This window comes from Pararge aegeria, chromosome 16 (genome assembly GCF_905163445.1).
Source record: "Pararge aegeria chromosome 16, ilParAegt1.1, whole genome shotgun sequence".
In the NCBI taxonomy this organism is placed as follows: Eukaryota; Metazoa; Arthropoda; class Insecta; order Lepidoptera; family Nymphalidae; genus Pararge; species Pararge aegeria.
Window position 1 is genome coordinate 11,969,963 of NC_053195.1, and position 20,624 is coordinate 11,990,586.

At 35.1% G+C, this 20,624-nt stretch overlaps 3 protein-coding genes and 1 non-coding gene across 5 annotated transcripts; 2 read left to right on the plus strand and 2 right to left on the minus strand.

Moving 5' to 3' along the window:
- On the plus strand, nucleotides 1–4,252 carry LOC120630644. Its single transcript, XM_039899907.1, has 6 exons — nucleotides 1–126; nucleotides 504–714; nucleotides 1,477–1,549; nucleotides 2,373–2,574; nucleotides 3,451–3,603; nucleotides 4,184–4,252. The coding sequence occupies exons 1-6, from the start codon at nucleotides 1–3 to the stop codon at nucleotides 4,250–4,252; spliced, it is 834 nt and encodes a 277-aa protein (XP_039755841.1).
- A 99-nt stretch (nucleotides 4,253–4,351) lies between these two features.
- LOC120630722 lies at nucleotides 4,352–9,538 on the minus strand. 2 transcript variants are annotated; one of them, XM_039900010.1, is made up of 6 exons: nucleotides 9,288–9,538; nucleotides 7,033–8,016; nucleotides 6,778–6,960; nucleotides 6,050–6,227; nucleotides 5,077–5,274; nucleotides 4,352–4,626 (listed from the first exon to the last, which is right to left on the minus strand). In XM_039900010.1, the coding sequence occupies exons 1-5, from the start codon at nucleotides 9,483–9,485 to the stop codon at nucleotides 5,123–5,125; spliced, it is 1,695 nt and encodes a 564-aa protein (XP_039755944.1). In that variant the 5' UTR covers nucleotides 9,486–9,538; the 3' UTR covers nucleotides 4,352–4,626; nucleotides 5,077–5,122. The 2 variants fall into 2 exon arrangements, with proteins under 2 accessions (XP_039755944.1, XP_039755945.1); XM_039900011.1 differs by having other exon boundaries at nucleotides 9,344–9,453.
- Nucleotides 9,539–13,195: 3,657 nt separating this feature from the next.
- On the minus strand, nucleotides 13,196–20,009 carry LOC120630645 (mpv17-like protein). Its single transcript, XM_039899908.1, has 4 exons — nucleotides 19,862–20,009; nucleotides 17,626–17,711; nucleotides 17,416–17,528; nucleotides 13,196–13,443 (listed from the first exon to the last, which is right to left on the minus strand). Exons 1-4 carry the CDS (start codon nucleotides 19,991–19,993, stop codon nucleotides 13,196–13,198), a joined length of 579 nt encoding a protein of 192 aa, XP_039755842.1. The 5' UTR covers nucleotides 19,994–20,009.
- On the plus strand, nucleotides 18,624–18,705 carry Trnal-aag. Its single transcript has one exon. It is a non-coding gene; the product is annotated as a tRNA-Leu (tRNA).
- Nucleotides 20,010–20,624: the final 615 nt, after the last annotated feature.

A 20,624-nucleotide genomic window follows, 5' to 3' on the forward strand; every position in this document is an offset into this window, starting at 1 on the left:
ATGTCCATCAGCAGCGTAGGTGTTAAGCCTCATGTGCCTGTTAATACTACCGCCAAAAAGCATGGCTATACTTTCCCGGACAGCTCGAAGGCCTGTAGGCTCAGCAATAAGGCCGCCATTGCAAGTGTACATTGTTTACTGAATACAGTACTGTTTCTTTTCCTGTATGCTATACGCGCAATAAAGTGTTTCTTCTGTCACTATAAGGTCTTCTACTAGATACTTAAAAAGTGGAAAATTTGTTATCACAGTAGTTAGGTATGAATTTATCTTTGGAAGAGATACAATCAACATATGGGATAATATTCTGCTGTTCACGCGCAAATTCTTAATTTCTTCGGTCACTTGTCCAGTCTCGTGGTTCAAGAGCAAGGAGTTTGTTCCTCTAGACATACATCTTGCCAATGATTATTTGATTAAAACAACGTAAAGAAAGCACACATCAATGCAACTTACCACTTATTTTTCGGGGCAAGCAGACTGTAACCTCTTACTGATTTCAGAAAAAAAAGATTGAAAGTAAAGCATTCGCGAATGGTCTCAAAAATGCTCGCGGCTTGCTGAACTATCTTGAGCAAAGTTTCGAGAAATCCTGCCAATACGAGGACCAATTGCTGAGATGTAGATCAGCTCACAACCACTCTCACAACTCGAAAGACTGGTGCAGCAGTGTTGGATCGACCACTCGGCAATCTGGATCGTTTTCTAATAAAGGTTTCTATTTTATGGATTGATATATCTCTTATTGGAATATAAGTGATACTTTTTATGGTATTTAATTACTCTTTTCCAATTCACGAATAAATTTACGTTACCTACCTACCTGACGTAGATACAATGTACCGTACGGTACGATATCGCGCAGAAACCGAGGTGAAATCGCAGTCAAGAGCTAACTTGTAGTGGAATAAAAAAAACATGCATGAACCTGAGTAAAAGTTGGGAGTCAAATATTTCTTTATACAGATACCTGTCCCTGCTGATGCGACATAATCATTATCAAATTACGAGTCTCCTGTCAGAATGAGATGAGTCTTTATACAAATACCGAGGCCTTTTGGATGCGACATCGTAATCATTATAAACTAACGAGTCTTATGAGACGAGTTTAACTCGTTGTCCACCAGGCTGGCCAAGTATGATTGGTAGACTTCACGTTCTCTCCAAGACATAGTTTTTATTAGTAATTAAAATTAGATATTATTTATTTTAGGGTTTAGCAGTGAACAAATGAAACTTCGTTTTTAATTTTTGATATTGTAGAATGGTAGCAGGAAGTATAGCTACAGTATTATTATTGGTGATTAGTCAGTGATTAGAACTTTTAGTAGACTTGAAAATGTGTTGTGCACTTCTTAAATGGCAGCTATCTATGCATAGATACTTTGGCTATCCAGCAAAAAAGGAAGAGATATTTAGAGAAGTAGAGAACTACCTGATCTGTACCAACCCTTTTTTCTACAGTTAAATCGAAAGCCTCCCAAACTAGAAGTTCGACGAATGTAACAGAATCTTGGTCTACAATGAGCATAGCTTGCCTGCAGTATCAGTAAGTTTTAATTGCCAATTAGGTATAAAACCATGGCCGTGTGGTGACGGCAGATCAGAATACATTTGTCACCAGCCTTCGTCTTCCCGCGAGTGTCGTACGAGGTGACTAAGGGAATATAACGGAGAACGGACAGCAGCGTCTTCAGTTCTACTGCTACTATCTACTGCGATCACCAACCCGTCTGCCCAGCGTGGTGGTTATTGGCAAAACCTATCCATTAAGAGAGTACTTTAGTCCAGCAGTGGACTTTTATAGGCTATTGATGACATCAAGTCTACTGCATAAACTACGCGGTGATATCCCAAGGGGTAGGGCTTCGACTTCACTTTCGGGGGTCGAGTTCGAATCCCAGCAAGCACCTATAACATTCCTAAGTTATGTGAAGGAAAACAGTATGAGAAAACCTGCATGCCTGAGAGTTCTTTACAATGTTCTCAAAGGTGAGTGGAGTCCACCAAACTGCACGGGTCCAGCGTGGTGGTGAACGAGACCCGTGCCCTGTAGTGGGCCGGTAATGGTTTGATATGATGATGATGATGATGATGGTGATATACTACGCATTAAATATCTAATACGTACCTAGGTAGGCTATAATGTGGCAACAAGGAGCTGGTATGATAATGTCGTCGGAAGGTATACATAGAATCTCCGCTATGGTTTTAACGGGGATCCAACGAGTTAAAGCTCAATAAACTGGGCTAGACGGGTACCTCGACATAGATGGTTGACAAAAAGTGATCAGAGTGTGGATAGAGCCATCATTAGAAAAAAGTGACCTCCAAAAAGTTTCTGAGTAATAATAATATTTTCATTCTCTAAGATACAACGAATTATCCAAACGATATGAAATGTTACTAAGAGCATACGATGAACGGTGCAATTCGATAAGTTCTCAAGATGGTGCGTTTCTCAAACTGCACAAACGTTTAAAAGAATTGTATGTCGAACTTACTCACGTGCATAAGTGTCTGCTAATTATCGGGGAGAAGTATTTGGATCTCAAATACAAGCGATTTACGCAGGTAAACTTATTAAAGCTATGGCCGGTATGAACAGTTGTTTTATAGTTTTAGAATTGTTGCTTACTTGTAACCCGTCGTACAAATTGGAAACTAAGCAGAACCTGCCAAAATTTCATCATTGTCATAATATGATGTAACCTGCAAGTGTGCACTGCTGAACAAAGGTCTTCCCAAACGTGTCAACACAAACTTCCCACGTTGGACCACCTGAAGGTATGAGGAAAAGTATCGCCTATACACAGAGCGACATTTCGCAGAACATGCAACTAACACGTCCTACAAAGAACCGTGAACCTGAGGCTTAGGTGTTAAGCATCTTATTATGTACCTCAACTGTATGTCCTGTCCTGACCAGGTAGAGCAAGCTACTTAACGGCAGACATAAGCTTGGCGTACGCTTCCAGACGATTTCTACTACTAATAGAAGCTCTACTACTATCCAGCTTCTAGCTACTCTACGCTACTCTTTATACCTACCACTGGACAGGCTGTTGTCCCTTTAGTTTTTCTCTAATTGATTAACACCATTTTTGGCGCTGTAATAACAGAGCTGAGATTCCAAGGTGTCTAAGTGAGTTTTAATTACTAAAACACTATTCTTCTCAGTTCTATAGATATATGTATGTCACCTCATTTGGTGCTTCAAAAGATGGGCAAAGGTTAAGCTGAAATTTCTATAGAGACTACCAGTCCAGTGTGTTAATAATAGAAAAGAGTTGTCCGCCTAGCATTGCGGTTACTGTGTGCCGTATCCTCTCCATAATATAAGTTGGTATACCTACACTTGTGACCATCTGTTTCTAGATAGGACCTGCCCACTGCCAATTCGGCTTGCATTTACTTCCTTAATAATCTTCTTAACAAAATTGCATTCAGAAAGTGTGGTATGAAGAGAGAATAGAAAGTTTAAAGTGCGCATCAAAAGCTGTTCTCCTCACCGCGGAAAGAGCTCGTCGAGATTTGGATGACCAGCTTTCCCGCTGCCTAGCTTGCGAGCATGATACTGCTGTTACTTTGCTGCTTGAAAAAGTAATTTCCACTCTTTTAACCCAGTGTCAATGGGACTTCACTTCACTTTCCGGGGGCCGGGCTCGTAAATCCTAGCACGCACCTCTAGCTTTTCTATGTTATGTGCGTTTTAAGCGATTAAGTATTTATCACTTGCTTTAACCGTGAAGGAAAACATCGTGAGACTACACGCTTGAAATTTCTCCATAATGTTCTAAAAGGCGTGTGGATACGGGCTTTTTGATTTTGGTAAGAGATCCATGCCCTGCGGTACACCTTTAATGGATTGTAAGAAGATTATTTAAAAATAATTTCAGATAATTTGATTGTTGATTTGTGGTAAAACGATACGACCCGTGCATATATTCTTACCATGACCGTCGTGTACATGTTTCTGAGACCTACAATCTGTAACGTGGATCTTTAACTTTTCGGAGCAATATGCGTATATTCCAGTTGTGTTATACAGAGAATTCTCTTAAATAAATTAAATTGGCCAACCAAACTCAATAAGGATCCCATTTTGTTTTACACAGAATTCTCCAAAATAAAATAAATTGCCCGACCTAAAACCATAAATAATTTTTTGTTCGTTTGGCAGATTAGAAAATGCAACCTTCTTTACCTGGAAAACCTACGATTGAAATCCAGAGTCGATGAAGCTATTTGAATAAGAATTGTTGAGTTGTAAAAATATATAAAATAATAATTTAATAAAAGAATTACATAATTGTTAAAACACAATGATTGGTTTATTATTCTATGCCTTCTTAATTGGTTTACACTGTAATAAGTAGAAGTAATAAAAATTTTAATCGAAAAATTGTTTTTAATTCCTGACCTAATGAGTAATTTTGGAATAAACCTAATAGTGTAGAAGTATGGAAACTCATATTTAGAAGTTTCAGCATCTGTGGTCAGAAGGACCCTGAATGCCAGAAAGTTGCGAGTTCAAATGCTCTGCAATTTTGATATCTTTTTCGACAAAAATGTTTCTTTCCGTTCACTGCACACGCCGCATGAATTGTTTGGTCTTCTCCATTCCTGTAACAATTTTCTTAAATAAGAATCTGCCTTAGACACATACAGGTATAAAAGTTCTTGAAAACTTCAACGAAAGTAAGTCGGCGATGCGTTGCAGTATCGCTTCTTGCAATAGAAGACAGTCCCCAGATATTGGATGATTGGACTTAAATTAAGATATTTTTGAGACTTTATACAGTGTCAAAAAAAAACATATCTAACGAAAAGTTGACTAATTTAATGAAAGCTTAACTTTAACCCATCTAAGCAATTATTATCGAGATAGTTTTCATCCTGAAGACATAAATACTTTTTATATAACGTACAGGCTACAGATTATTTGGAATAACGTGGAAATAGTGGATTTGATCAAGCACTTTTATTTTTTTATTTTACAAAGGCCTATTTCGTATTTTTCACTCTTTTAATTTGTTTTGATAGAGTCTATATTTAGTAATAAGAATAATTCACCTTTTACTGAGAAGTCAAAATCACGTCGCGTTCTTCAATACAACAATTAATTTACATATTTGTCGTGTAAACTTCTTATTTCTTTAACCATTCCATCTAAAATTATACCTAGTTCGTCTGGACTGGATACTAGTGCAGAATCAGCCATAGCGCCTAACCTGAGCACTCCATCATAACACAGAGCCGTTATTCCTAAACCTGCAGAAATAATGACGTTAGTTAATAATATTACCTAATGTTCCATCACAAAAAGTTTGGCTTAAACCAATACCTTTAATGATTAGTGACTAAAAATGCTAGACACGAAAACACATTGGTGGTAATACTTCTGATATACACAAATCCCTTAGTTTAGCTAAGAGCTAAACTTAATATGAAGGTCTTTAGTCTTTGGTATGTACTGTGGAAATAGATAGCTCCATTTTTAGGTTAGCCAGCTTAGATTAGAGGTTTTTTTTAGACCATTGTCTAATTCATCTTAACTATCAATCTTGCCATTGACTAGATTGCTAGTTAAGATGTCAATGACACTAGTGCCAATTCCGGTGCCAATTCTGATTGCACAAAAGTCTTATCTGGTGGTTACTAAATTGGTATTTTAACAGTAAACATTTGTGTACAATAGAATGTGCACCAATACCTCCTTACATCTAATCAACAAAATGAAAAACTTCTTCGTTAAGGCTGCTGATTGCAAAACTAGGAATTGGTGAATATTAATTTTAGACAAATGTAATTTAAAATGTTATTAATTTATCAATGATGCCAATACCGTTTTCTGTCTGTGTCTGTGTGTTGTATGCTAAATTAAACTAAATTGACAGGTAAAGCGTGCTAGTGTAGTTTAAAGATTTGTGCCCAACAGTATTGGCACTAATGTTTAAACTACACTAGCACTAATGATTTAAAACAATGTAACACATAAAAAATCTTGCTACATGGAAATGTGTGATCCCAGTTCTTGCCAACTGACCTGTATTTCCTTTATTCGGCACAAAGAATACTAAGGACTTCAGATCTCCACCACAAATACGTAACACTTTGGGTCCCGGTAAATTGCTAAACACCATAGTGGCCTGGTTACTATTAAACATAGGCGTCAGTATTTCCTTCGGGAAAACGCTGCATAACTTCAGGATATAGTAATTGGTCTGAAAGAGTTATAATAAATGAATCCAACCCAGGTGAATACGATCTAAAGTTTCAAAACATAAGTATCTAACACATTTAAAGTGACTTACTTATTTATCAATACCTAATATTCAAGAAAAAATATAAAATTAAAATTAAAAAAAAACCCGTGTTTCAATATTGTTTACATTATTCTACTAGTCAAGCGAAATGTGAAAAAATATGTAAACTGCTATTTTGTAGCGGCGGCCATCTTGAAACGATTTGCATCAAACATAGCTAATAACAATCCCGACTAATTCACCTTTCAAACAAAATCAAAATCGGTTAGGTAACTTGTTTTTGCTTTAGATTTCCCATTCATTGGGGGAGCCTAGTTAATACTACGAAACAAACGTGAACCAATCTTATACTCCTAAATATTATAAAGCTAAAGACATTGATCTTAGAACATTCAATATTATAGCTCATTCAATGCTAAAAGCTTTATAATAATTTCAATAAATTTATCTCAAATATGGCAAAGAATCGAACAAATTAAGAAATCGAAAAAATTGAGCATTTGCTTACCAGAGGGTCAGAACTGTTTCGTAGCCGATTAAAACGTCGCCTTATTTCCTTTAAGTCTCCCCCTAATGGCAAATCAAGTATACTGACGGTAAAATTATTCTCCAATTTTACTCTACCATTTTTAACCGCAGGAAATCTTATTGGCAATATGACAGCTATATTGTTAGGGGCTGGATGTATTTCCTGTATATTTAATAACAGTAATTAAATAAATCTCTCATTTTAAAACCTTTCAAGTCCATTACATTAAATTACCTTTCTAAAATAGTCTCGAAAGCCTGAAGATAAAGCAGTTGCTAAAATATCAGAAAAATTTGCTTCTTCTACATTCTCCTTTATGTCTTTTACCATTTGAAATAAATTATCATTTGATTCAACCCATTTGTAAAACTTCTTTCCAGTTAAAGGAGGCCCATGTAAACTACTTTTATCAGGCTCTCTCAAAATTCCATCTATTAAACATCCAGGTATTTCGCACAGTTTTGTTATCATGTTTAAGTAATCAGCACCTGTTTTTTTACTACTAACGTTATAAGTTTCTGGCATACAGAAAGTTATAAGTTCGTCATCTTTACCATCTGCTAATGTTTGACATAAGAACTCTATAAGTGCAACTCCATCACCTACAGCGTGATGTATTCTAAATATAATACCATATTCACTATTTCCTTTATCATTGTTCTTTATCTTTTGATTAGTCACTAGTATTTGAAATAGGCCTTCATCGTTAAAAGGTAGTGGCTGATATGACACTTCAGTCATGATCTCTTCTAAATCTGATACGCTAAGGTTAATAACATTTGATACATCAATTACACGAACATATTTACTACTGTCAATATAGCAACATTTTCTCCAATAGTAAAACCCATATTCTTCACTTCTTCTATAAAACAACTTTTCGGTGTCATTGTTTTGGACGATGCTTTGTAATTTTTCCTTTATGTGCTCTATTAATTCTTGAGATGATTGTGATTCTATTATTCCCAACACATTAATGATACTTTTAGTCGCATCATCTTCTAAACTCCAAAAAACATCAAAACTATCAAGAAATCCCGCAAAATGTTTATCACGTCTTTTTATAATTATAGAACACAGGAATTTGTACAAAGATGCTCCGATGAGAAACGCTACAACTAACGGCAAACTTAATAATAAAATTAATAATATTAAAGATTTTTGCAGCAAGTTTTCGCTTTCAATTTTGATTTTTACTTTCCTTTTCATAGTTTCATACTGCAACAAAGAAATAGATTTTAAGATTAAATCAATTACAATGCATTTACAACCACACATCACAATCACACACAATTCACATCGTTTTGTAGGCAAAAAAAAAAATATTCTTCACATAACGACAAGAAAATTAAAAAAAAACAATATTTACTCATGGTTTTATATACGGCTTGCAATATCTTAGAAGCAACATTTGATGAAAATAAATTGTAAATGGGTGTGGAATAGTGCATACACGGAGGTGAATCGAATCAAAAATAAAACGTTTACATAACATGTAAATGTTTTGAGCTTATTTATTTTTAAGTAACAACATATTTAATAAACACTATGCTTAGTTTGCTTGAGACAAATTAGCAATTATTCATTGTGAAGTCAACATCTGAGGATGCTACGGTGGCGGAGCGGCAAAACGTGCGTAGAACACCTATTTTTGAGGATCTATGCGATGTGGGTGAATAAAGATTCTTGGCGGCTGATTGGCGCAGTGGGCAGCGACCCTGCTTTCTAAGTCCAAGGCCGTGGGTTCGATTCCCACAACTGGAAAATGTTTGTGTGATGAACATGAATGTTTTTCAGTGTCTGGGTGTTTATATGTATATTATAAGTATTTATGTATACCTACTATTCATAAAAATATTTATCAGTTATCTTAGTACCCATAACACAAGCTACGCTTACTTTTGGACTAGATGGCGGTGTGTGTATTGTCGTAGTATATTTATATTTTATTATTTTTGAAAGATTAAATAAATTCTAATTACACCATACATATTTTTATGGTTTCGGGGATAATAAAGAGATAATGATTTCGTGATAATGCACAGAGAACATAATGGTCATAATGCGCTAACAGAGTATAATGATCAATGATTTTTATTTTTATTTAATGTAATAGGTATCAAATGCAACATCTATAATATAAAATATATTTTGCCTATTTTTAAAGTATTTACATTTCATTCTTCAACTCTGAAAAACTGAAAATAAATAAATAAATAAATATACTATGACAATACACACATCGTCATCTAGCCCCAAAGTAAGCGTAGCTTGTGTTATGGGTACTAAGACGACTGATGAATATTTTTATGAATAATATACATAAATACTTAGAATATACATATAAACACCTAGACACTGAAAAATATTCACGCTCATCACACAAACATTTTCCAGTTGTGGGAATCGAACCCACGGCCTTGGACTCAGAAAGCAGGGTCGCTGCAAACTGCGCCAATCGGCCGTCAATTACTAAAAAAATTACTCACTTCAAAACTCATAACTAAATTTATAAGAAACGCAATCAGTATGCCACTAATAATACCAAATTCAGCTGCTCTTGATTTAAATGCACTTTCTAACGGGGACGTCATATTATTGTATGGCGAATTGACTAAATCTACATCTACAGCAAATTCCTCATAATATAGCACAGAACCATTAATAATAACACATAAATCTTCCATTGTAAATGATTTTCAAAACTATTGTTGAAAAACACGAAGATGTCTCCTGTAAGACTCTATAAATCTAACTGAAGACTAAAGTATTTCTAATAAGTTAATACGTGCATTACAAAAGAAGCATGGAATCCTTAGGAAGTCCAAGACATTGTACATTATCTAATTAGCTTTAATGTATGTTTATATAAGAAGTGTTGCATCAGTTTTTGCTTTGAAATGCGTTGAGTTCCGCAGATAACCTTTGATTCAGATCATAAGGGAAAATCTTTTCGGCTCGTTTAACTGCATTTATGAAGTTAATGTGGATTTATTTTATACTAGCGAATTCCGGAACATTCGACTGCGTAGACTTTCTGATATCCCGTAAGATTAAGAATTTAATTTATTTACAATAAAATTCAAATTACCAAAATTCATAATATCTTGGAAAAACGTTACCACCAACTTTCATTTCTTATTTCACGCCAAGCGGTGGAATTAAAAATAATGTGAATAATGCCGGTTGCTTGGGTACTCAAAAGCCCCGCAAGCGGAGGAGTGTTTTTTTTTATAAATTTTTAATAGTGATTTTTGTTTTTCTTTTATAATTTCACTGTTATTTTTTTTTTAAATGTATTTAAATAAATGATAAATGAAATGTGAATAGTTTCTAATTTTTTAAACACCAGCCCTATTCGGGTTAGTTTTTTTTTGTAATTTTACAAGTTAAGTACTATTTACAAGTTTTATGCATCTCAAAAACATTCATGCAAACCAGTTTAAACTTTCTCTATTTAATCCCCATTTAGAATATTCTCTCAAAATTCATATTCAGCCGTTTAGGCTGTCAGTCAGTCAGGACAAAGTGTACCTAGATTATGCCAAAAAATTTGGAGTAAGTACTTACCCCGTTAAAGTTCCAGTAGCAGCTTCAAAATACGTATTTTGAAGCTGCTACTGGAACTTAGTGTCAGATTACCTCGTTTGGATTAAAACTGAAGATATTAAAACGCATAAACATACTTACGTAACATTTCTACCTTCTGGAAGATCTGCCTCCTGGAAGCAGTGGTGCTAATTCGATATTAAGCTATGGAATGAGGTAAACACTGCTTACTTCAATTGTAGATGAAGATCTACCTGAACTAACGTAGAATTCAGACAAAAGGCGAGGCAATAGTATAAAAAAACTAAACAAAAACTTGATGAATTTATTTTAAAACATAATCATTAAAAAAAACTTTTGACAAAAAACCGACTTTGCTAGACGACTAAAAAGCAAAAAAATAGATTATAATACGATCTAAAACATTTTTAATTCGGTGCCAAGTTAAATGTAATAATTACTTAGTAGGTAAAGATAAAGATATATTGTATACGGATTCCTTTTATATAGTACCTTGTAATTTTATTGAGTTGTGGTAAAGTCACTACAAACATACATACTTGACGTTTCAAAAGTGCTTATAAAGTAAATTTTATTTTATTTTTGATTTTTATACATTTTTCTTGACACCGACTTTAAAATGTAGAGGAGTAGAATGTTTGAACAGTTCACTCGACTTTTTCAGTATCCCATCAACAGTTCTAAGTCTGACGACAATGGGACCACGTCGCAAGTATACCTACCGTTTCAAAAAAAAGAATATTTCTTCAAATAGATGAAATAAAAAATAAATGAAAAAGTTAAACATTAAAAAAAAAACCGAATTAAAAAGTTTTTGAAAGCCCCTTTTTTGTAAGCTGACAAATGACAAACAATGGAATGATTTTAAATATTTTACTACTCCTTTTTTAAATAACTATATATAAATGGAATGCTTAGAATGAAAAGCGTAGAATGCTGTATATTTTAACGCACTTTTAATTCCCAAACGTGACTTTGTCTAAAGGGTAGGTATATTAGTATTCATAGGTATAAGTATTATATCAGATACAAATCACTAGCACCTGACCATAATTCAATGAATCATCACTCACGAAGATAATACGAGGTAGATACCTGCCAACGCATTTCATTCTTCATTATTTTAAAATATCATATTAGGATTTAACTCTCATATATAGTACGTAGTATAGTAGTTTATGAATATATATAAGTTTTCTGGATATAACTATTTTATTGCATTATTTGCATGCCAATTTGGCGTGGTTTATTTAAGATCTACATATTTTTTTCTGTAACACCTATTTACCTGTATCAGCAAATAAATAAAATTGAATTGTATTGAACTACAAAACTTTCTTACAAGCATTCCCTGCAAAATCAATCCCCGTTTTAACTAATCCTGTTATAGGCACTAGATTACATAAAGAATATTCCCTCAAAATTTTTTCAACCCTTTGAGCTGTTGTCTATCAGTTAGTCAGGATAAATTTGTATATGTTAACTAGCGGAACCCAGTACCATCTGTCGGGCTTAGTGAATCTAAACCATCCTGGGTGCCACCCAAAGCATACCAAAAAATTCATTCAAATCGGTCCAGCCGTATAGGAGGAGTTCAGTGACATACACACGCACACAAGAAATATATATATAAGAAGATAACGTCAAAACATATAAATAAAGGATAAATCATAGGATGGTAGAGATATTTATGATACGAATCCTGATATTTAAAAGTAAGCTATGGGAATAGAGACAGAGCTTTGCCATGAGTATTAAATAACTACGTATTTTTTAATGTGACACTTAATTTGGTAGCCGGGGACCTTTAGTTTTCAGTTCCGGCACACATACTTGGTGAAGGTATGGTGAAGGTCTTATCCTTTTTTTTAAGAAACGAATAAAGTAAAAAGAAAAATAAAATGCATATTGAGGAAACCGGTGGCTGTAAAAAAGCTCTTCAAGAATTATTAAATCAGTAAACATGAATTAATCCTGAATATTCTGTATAACCGATTTATGGAAGCGAAAAGAAGATACTATTACTGTATTGTACCTACGGTGTCTGGTGGGAGGCCTTGGCTGTGGCTAACTGGCCACAACCAAGGCCACCAGTAGTACCAAGACAAAGACTTGCCGCGATTAGATTAGCGATTTAGTTTTCCGGTGCAATGTCGCGTTGAAACCGATTAGGGGTATGACTACCATACTGGCTAACAGGTTAGCCCGCTACCATCTTAGACTGCATCATCACTTACCGCCAGGTTAGACTGCGGTCAAGGGCTAACTTGAAGCGGAATTAAAAAATAAAAAACGTACTTTTCAAAGTTATGTGCGTTTCGAGAAATTAAATATAACTTGTTTCTTCGTTGAAATGATTGAGAGTTCTTCATATTATTCTCAACTTTGTGTGAAATTTACTACTCCGCTCTTGGCCCTATTATATTGGCTTATTTATTTACTTCTTGTTTATCCTATCTAAAACTGAAAGTATTGAATGAATTGGAATCTTCGGCACATTGGAACTGGAGTTTTTATGGTATTTAATTAAAATTGGCAGTTTCTTTTGTATGCATATCTCTAAACTAAATTAAATTGACAGTCTATAATTCTGTAGCCTTAGTACATGATTTGCTTACTCGCAATCGATGAGTCGTTTTCGCAGGTCACTCTACCGTCAAATCTTGTACTTCTTGTAAAGTTTAGGCCTTTAGTTTAGTTAAAATACTTGTGTAAAACAAAATAATTGGCACAAAACCAATGGCACGTATTTACACAACCTACATACGAAAAGGGGCTTGTATGGTAGGTAGTTAAACAATTATTTTAAATCAATCTTAATACATCGTCAATTGTTACGTAACTTTTCTTGATTTTCTCCTACTTTCTCGACCTTCTGCCTTTTTATGAAGCAAAGCACATTTATCCATATAAAAGACGCCGATGCTACGTAAACAACACGCAGGTTGCTTGGCACAAAAAAGAAGTTGATGGTCTGTCCCGGAATCCAAAAGGCTTGGTTTGCGAGGAACGTTTTCCAGTATTTATCCCTTAGCTCTTCTAAAACGTCCTCTCTTCTCTCCAAAACTCCAAGCACTGGAAAAAAATATTATATTATATAGCGTAATTTTGGTGGAATGGATATCGATCGATTGTGTGATGATGCTTGCAAAATAGACTGGTCAGTGGTTGAAAATGCACCATGCATTGAAGATGAGGTTGCTGTTTTTAACTCTTTTTTAACTCAACTTTATGATACTCATGCACCCATAAAGATAGTAAAGCTAAAACATTTGCCTGCTCCCTGGCTAACTGACGACCTGAAAAGTCTTATATTAAAGAAAAACGTTGCAAAGTCCAGACTCAAGGCAAAGCAATCTGATGAAAACCAGAGAAAGTATATTAAAATCAGGAATCGCTGCAATACATTGTGTAGAGATGCACAACGACGCCATATTCATACTTCAGTCGAGGACGGCGACTCATCCCGGGTCTGGAAATTTCTTGAAACTGTTGGAGTTGGTAAAGCATCCCATAATTCATCCCCTTCTAGTGTTGATATTGAACATTTGAATCAATATTTCTCATCTCCTCTTAACTCTTTTAATTGTTCAGATAAAGCTAATACTCTTCATTCTCTTTCCGTAACTCCAACTCCCGCTTATCCTCCGTTCACTTTTAGTCAATTCTCTGAATGTGATGTTAAGAAGAGCATATTGTCAGTCTCTTCGAATGCAGTTGGTAGCGACGACGTTAGCCGTAATATGATTATTCCTCTCATAAGTATTATTTCGCCTATTATCACTCACATTTTAAATGAGTCCATCTCTTCTTGCAAGTTTCCTGAAGCTTGGAAGAGTGCGCATGTTGTTCCTCTCCCTAAAAAGGCTAATCCTACTAAGTTCTGCGATTTCCGTCCTATCTCTATCTTACCGTTTCTTTCTAAAGTCCTTGAAAAACTTACTTACCAACAACTAAACCTTTTCCTTAATAGGCAGTGCTTACTTAATCCTCTCCAATCTGGTTTCCGTTCCGGTCATAGTACGGCTACTGCTCTGATGAAAGTTACTGACGACATTCGTTGGGGCATGGATAATAAACAACTAACTGTGTTGACCTTGCTGGATTTTAGCAATGCTTTTAACACTGTAGATTTCGATGTACTGTTGGCTATTTTACGTTCTCTTAACATATCTCCATCTGTGATTGACTGGTTTCGTAGTTACCTTCAGGGACGTCGGCAGCGTATTCGCGTTGAAGAGACTTATTCATCTTGGTGTGATATCTCTGCCGGCGTGCCTCAAGGGGGCGTGTTGTCACCATTACTCTTTTCTGTTTTCATTAATTCAATTACTCAAAAACTCTCTTCTCTCTATCACATGTATGCGGATGATGTTCAAATTTATACTCAAACATCTCTTGAGAATCTTCCGACAGCCGTTTCAAGGATGAATAAAGATTTAAGTGTTATCCTGGAATGGAGTAGATCCTATGGCCTCACTGTAAATCCTAAAAAATCTCAGGTGATTATTATCGGTAGTCGGAACCTAATCTCAAGAGTTGACTGGTTTTCCTTGCCGCCCGTAGGATTCAATAGCTTCATAGTTCCGTACTCTGACAGCGTTAGAAATCTGGGTGTAACTACGGATTCCACTCTAAGTTGGACTAATCACTTAAAGGAAGTCAGCAGGAAAACTTTTGCATCTCTAGGCTCTTTGCGTCGCCTTCAATTTTTCCTTCCGATTCCTACCAAGATTATGTTAGCACAGACTCTCCTTCTTCCTATTCTGGATTACGCTGACGCAAGCTTTGTTAACCTAACTGACGATCAGTTAAATAAACTTGAGAGACTTCAAAACATTAGCATTCGGTTCATATTTGGGTTACGTAAATATGACCATGTATCACAATTTCGCTCTCGTCTCAAGTGGTTACCTATTCGACTTCGCCGGAATTTGCACATTCTTTCTATTCTCTACTGTGTGTTGTTTTTTCCTTCTTCTCCACCTTATTTAAAGGAAAAATTTGAATTCGTTGGTCGCCCTGGTGAAGTTCTCCGTACTGCAAGGAAATTGATCTTAAGGGTGCCTTCACATAATTCATCTTTCTTCCACCGATCTTTCACTGTTCAGGCTGTTAAGCTTTGGAATGCCATTTTTAAAAAACTTGTCAAAGATCATTTTCTGTCTGCATCTGCGGATCTTTAACTTGCCTATTCTCTTCTGTTTTATTTGTGGTTTGACAATATTGTATATATTTATTTATTATTGATATTAATTATATAGGTATATATTAATTATTATCACTATCTATATATTTTATTGTAAGTTTGTTATATGTACCTATTATATTTGTATATATAGGTTTATGCATGTTTATTTGCAACACAGTACAGTTAAATGCACCACCTACCTCTCTTCTTGAGCTGTTTTTAACGCCTTTGGTTGCCTGGAAGAGATCGCTATGTAGCGATAAGGCCGCCAAATTGTATACCTTTTGTTAAATTTTTACTGTTAATTTCATTCATTCATTCATTATGATTTGATTCGGAGAAATACTACATCATCATTAAGAATCCACTACCGGACCACTACAGGCTTCTGGAAGCGGGATAGCCCAGTTGGTAGGAGTTCGTCACGTTCTTCCTCATTTTTCTATGTCATGTGCGTTTTAAGTAATTAAAATATCACTTGCTTCAACAGTGTAGGAAAACATCGTGACGAAACCTGCATGCCTGAAAGTTCTACCTAATGTTTTCAAAAGTGTGTGGAGTCCACCAATCTGCACTCAGCCAGTGTGGTGGACTACGGCCTCCTCATTGTGGGAGGAGACACGTGCCCTGTAGGTCGGTAATGGGTTGATATGATGATGACGAAAGGCTTCTCCTCTCAGATTGATATGGGTTTAAGGCCGTAGCCTACCAAGCTCTCGAGTGTGACCTTTACACGCCTCTAGCCGAAGTCACCTTGGTATAATAAAATTATTATTAATTTCTACGCTGGCTTAGGATTGATTGGGAGGCTTCAGCAATAAGCCGTTGTAATCCTATATCGTTAGATTTAGCCACGTATTGTTAATGCGAGAGTCTCTCTTTGTTACCTATGGTCTTGATGAAGGCACAGAGTTAGCTGGCATCATGGAGAAGGAAATATAATTTTTTATCCCAGAAAAGAACCCGGGAAACATTCCCGTGGGTTTTAAAAATAATCGTAATATGTTATGTATGCCACGACTCTGAACAGTTAAACCAATCTTAAACGAAATATAACAAAATTTGAGAAGAAAGTGGTCTGTAACAATTTTAATATTAGAAGTAAAAATAAACTTGTAGTGCAGTTTACTAGGCTGCATGAAATAAGTTATTCATTTAAGGTTAACTGTATATCATTTTAAAACAAATTGCCAGATGAAATCCTTGAGATTTATCTCAATAACTTCAAAGTTTATATAAACGTTAACTTATAGAAATACCTTTTATAATATTAAGGATAAAATGTATGACAAAAAAGCTTGAGTATGAATTGCACTAACATCATAGATAAATATTAATTCGACTGTGAGATGGTGGCAACCAAAAAAACCTGGCTAAGTTTGTTATGGGCTCTTGCTAGACCACGCCGCGTTTGGAACACTCCTAGCTTTATTTTTAAGTTAACGAATGCAGTTCTCACCATCAGCTAACATGTTATATGTATGAACGCTTCATAAGTGCCCGTAGACCTTCTACATGAATAAAACATTTTTGAATTTGAATTTGGATTTTTGAATAGCGATACCTTGCATCCTAGAGTAATTTACGGACATAGAGTCATTTTATCCCGGGAAAACTGTTCTCATGAGATTTTTAAAAAGCGAAACAATCTCGGGCGAAGCTACGATTACTTCTGGCACTCTTTATACTTCTACTAGGCAACACGCACCCGTCCGCTTCAGGACGCTAGACAGAATAGTCGATCTGAGGAAACGGATTTTCTGTTCAGACATTTCATTTTTTCTTTTATTCAAGCGCAACGTACTTGGCGATTGTTTGATAGAGCTAAGACAACATAGATGAGGTTGGGAACTCACGTGTATAGAATGCTGCTAACAATGTTGGAGTCATTATAAATTGTTCCGCAACCACCTTTGTTGCTACAACTTTGACAGCTGTCCCAACAAACTTTTTATCCAGGAACTTGTACCTTAAAATAAGAAAAAAAAAATGAAATTTAGTATAGGCAAATATTATTAAATTAGACTACGCGATTACTTCATTATCCTATTTTGCATTAATCTTACCAATAATAAAGTGTGGGTGCATACAAGCAACTGCCAACAGCAACGATGCGACCTGCAGATTTCAAATCAATGTCTGGCTTTTCCGGCTGAAATTAAATAAAGAATAATCAGAGACAAAGTTTTCTTTAATTAACGTAAGCGAGCGCGGCCTACACGTAATTTACGGGTAACATTATGTGTGAATTATTCGCACTAGTCAGAGTTTTTTTAAAGTAAGTTTCAAAATTAAATTTTATGATGAAAAATAATTTCATTTCTCGTCACTAGAGGGAAAAATGTTCTTCAAAATGAGGTATCAAAGATACTTTTAGAAATTTTGATACAGTGTTACGGAAGATATTTCCTGAGGATGCTCCAGTGTCGGAGCGAAACGTGCGTAGAGAGTACATTGCGGAAGATCTGTTTGGTGAGGAGCATAAAAATTTAAGAAAATATAAGCGTCATTCTCAATACTTTCGCGGAGTACCCATTGCAAATTAAGCTTTCCTTCCAATTTACAGATAGACATTCTATCTCGAGGTACTTATCTTTTATTTAATTATGTATATATATATATATATATATATGTATGGAGGTACGTACCTCCTAGGAGAAATTATTAAATGCCGTGGAGAAACTGTTCTGATACGAGTTTTAATATATTTTTATCTTTTTATTCGTTACAAACCCATCATGGTATGTGGACGTTAACTCTATAAGTGTATTTTTTTTAAATATCAGCGTAGATGTATGGGAAATTTTAAAAAACGCTAGCAAATCGTTGATTTCCCCGCTTTGTAGTCGAATAAATATCACGCTACAAACAATAGCTCAATTATAACAGTTTCGATGATAAAGGTTGGGCAGATTTAACTGTCAGTTGTCACCAATATCTGAGCCAGTATTAGTGTGTTTTCGGGATGATAATAGAACAGAATGTTTTGTATATTTATTTATATATCTTAGCAATCATGGAAGAAAAGTGTGAGTAGTTCCTAAATTCAGCCAAATTCGTCACGGGTAGCGTGGCCGAGCGGTCTAAGGCGCTGGTTTAAGGCACCAGTCTCTTCGGAGGCGTGGGTTCGAATCCCACCGCTGCCATTATCTTTTTAATAAAAAACATTTTAAGAATTAATTTTATCTTTTCCCACCAAAGTTGCAACAAAGGGTTTTTATCTACTCTGCCTATAATGCATCGAATTATGAATTTCAAAACGACTTTATAACGACAGTAATTTGTATTTTAAAAATAGAATCACTTCCTCTATTCACAAAACAATATTTTGATGCAATTTATTTTCATTACGATACAGTAGACATAAAAAGTTTGCTACAGTAGACATAAGGTAGAGGTAGAGGTTTGCGTAAGCAATAAAACACAATTAAAAATTTAAAGCATTACAAAAAAGTTTTGATTCCGATAAGTTGTATCTTGCAAGCGATTACTCCGCCAATTATTATTTGTGCATATTGTACTCTAAAAAGCCAAAATAATTACCAGAGCAACCTTAACATGTTATTTATTTTTGTGTTAAAATTTTAATCTTTTATTTAATTGCAATTTTTATTTGATATTTTAATATATAATTATTTTTTATTTTTTGACTACCTGGTAATTTTAATTAGATTTCAGTTATTTTCGTAGCCTTAATTTGCTTATCTTTACCGTATTTTTTGTTAAATGGGTCTTAGGCCTGAAATAAAAGCATTTTTTTTTATTTTTAGCCTAAACAAATAGCCTTTATAAATACCCTGCTGGACTAAAGGCTTCTTCCAAAGGGAGGGTTTGCCCATGATCACCACGCTGGGCAGCTATTGGTGGTAATTTGTTATATTCCCTTAGTCGCGACGTACGACACCCGCGGGAAGATGGTATTAACAACTGTTTTCTGATCACGGCATGAACCACACATCAACCTTAAGATACTTCAAAATAAAAAAAAATAAAAAATTGTATTATTTGCCGGCCGATTGGCGCAGTGGGCAGCGACCCTGTTTTCTGAGTCCGACGCCGTGGGTTCGACTCCCACAACTGGAAAATGTTTGTGTGATGAAGATGAACTTTTTTCAGTGTGTGGGCGTTTATATGTAATGTTATATATTATAAGTGTTTATGCATATTATTCATAAAAATATCCATGAATGATCTTAGTTGGTACCCGTAACACTTACTTACTTTAAGCTGATGGCGATTATATATTTATTTATTTAAATAATACTACCGACCGCTATGAAGAATAATTAAATGCAGCCTCACCGAGTATATCTTATTGAAGGTCTGCTGCGAGAGCTCCGCTGCGGTGTAAAACGTGGCGTACACCACGGTGTTTGTGATCACCGGCCTCTTCTTCAACGACTGACGCCACCAGTTGGCTATTTTTGACGCCATTTTGACACCCACCTGGCAATCACAGAGTTAATATTTTGACGGGTGTATTTTCGGCATACCTATACTATAATTCTTCTCTACATCATAATTGTCATCATATCAATCCATTACCGGCCCACTACAGTGTAAAACCCCTTCTCATGCAATGAAAAGGGTCACTCACGCTGACCAAAGGCTTTTTAAACCTTTGAGAAAATTATGGAGAACTCTCAGGTACACACGTATTACTATAAATACTCGCGTTAATACCAGATTAAAATATTTTAAACCCTTTGTCCTAAGTGTCTACAAGAACAATGCAGTATATTTTACAATCTCATCGTTCGCATGTGCCGCCTTTATAATGATTTAGTATCAAGTAATCGTAATATCGACATTTTTAACAAAAGGATAAATATTTTTAAAAATCAAATTATTAAGCACTATTCCACATAATCTTTAGGGAAATCATGTACGTATATATATTATTTTTTAAGTGTTTCTTTTTGTTTCAACTTTAATTTTATCTTTACTTTTTGTTTAATTTAATTCCAAGTTGTGTACACATACTTTGAGTTGTAGCTTAGAACAAAACTTGTTATTACTTATATTTAGATCTACTTTTAGTTATTACCGGTTTTGTGTACCTAAT

What these genes read in the sequence shown, in the direction of transcription:
- LOC120630645 (XM_039899908.1), bottom strand. Translation starts at nt 19,993, where the DNA reads ATGGCGTCAAAAATAGCCAACTGGTGGCGTCAGTCGTTGAAGAAGAGG. An exon ending in CCTTCAATAAGATATACTCG is followed by an intron (nt 17,712 to 19,861) that starts GTGAGGCTGCAT and finishes ATTTAATTTCAG; the next exon opens with CCGGAAAAGCCAGACATTGA. An exon ending in GTTAGCAGCATTCTATACAC is followed by an intron (nt 13,444 to 17,415) that starts GTGAGTTCCCAA and finishes ATTTTTTTCCAG; the next exon opens with TGCTTGGAGTTTTGGAGAGA.
- LOC120630644 (XM_039899907.1), top strand. Translation starts at nt 1, where the DNA reads ATGTCCATCAGCAGCGTAGGTGTTAAGCCTCATGTGCCTGTTAATACT. An exon ending in ATAGCTTGCCTGCAGTATCA is followed by an intron (nt 1,550 to 2,372) that starts GTAAGTTTTAAT and finishes TCATTCTCTAAG; the next exon opens with ATACAACGAATTATCCAAAC. An exon ending in TTACTTTGCTGCTTGAAAAA is followed by an intron (nt 3,604 to 4,183) that starts GTAATTTCCACT and finishes TTCGTTTGGCAG; the next exon opens with ATTAGAAAATGCAACCTTCT.
- LOC120630722 (XM_039900010.1), bottom strand. Translation starts at nt 9,485, where the DNA reads ATGGAAGATTTATGTGTTATTATTAATGGTTCTGTGCTATATTATGAG. An exon ending in ATTTAGTTATGAGTTTTGAA is followed by an intron (nt 8,017 to 9,287) that starts GTGAGTAATTTT and finishes TCTTTGTTGCAG; the next exon opens with TATGAAACTATGAAAAGGAA. An exon ending in TTCGAGACTATTTTAGAAAG is followed by an intron (nt 6,961 to 7,032) that starts GTAATTTAATGT and finishes TTAAATATACAG; the next exon opens with GAAATACATCCAGCCCCTAA.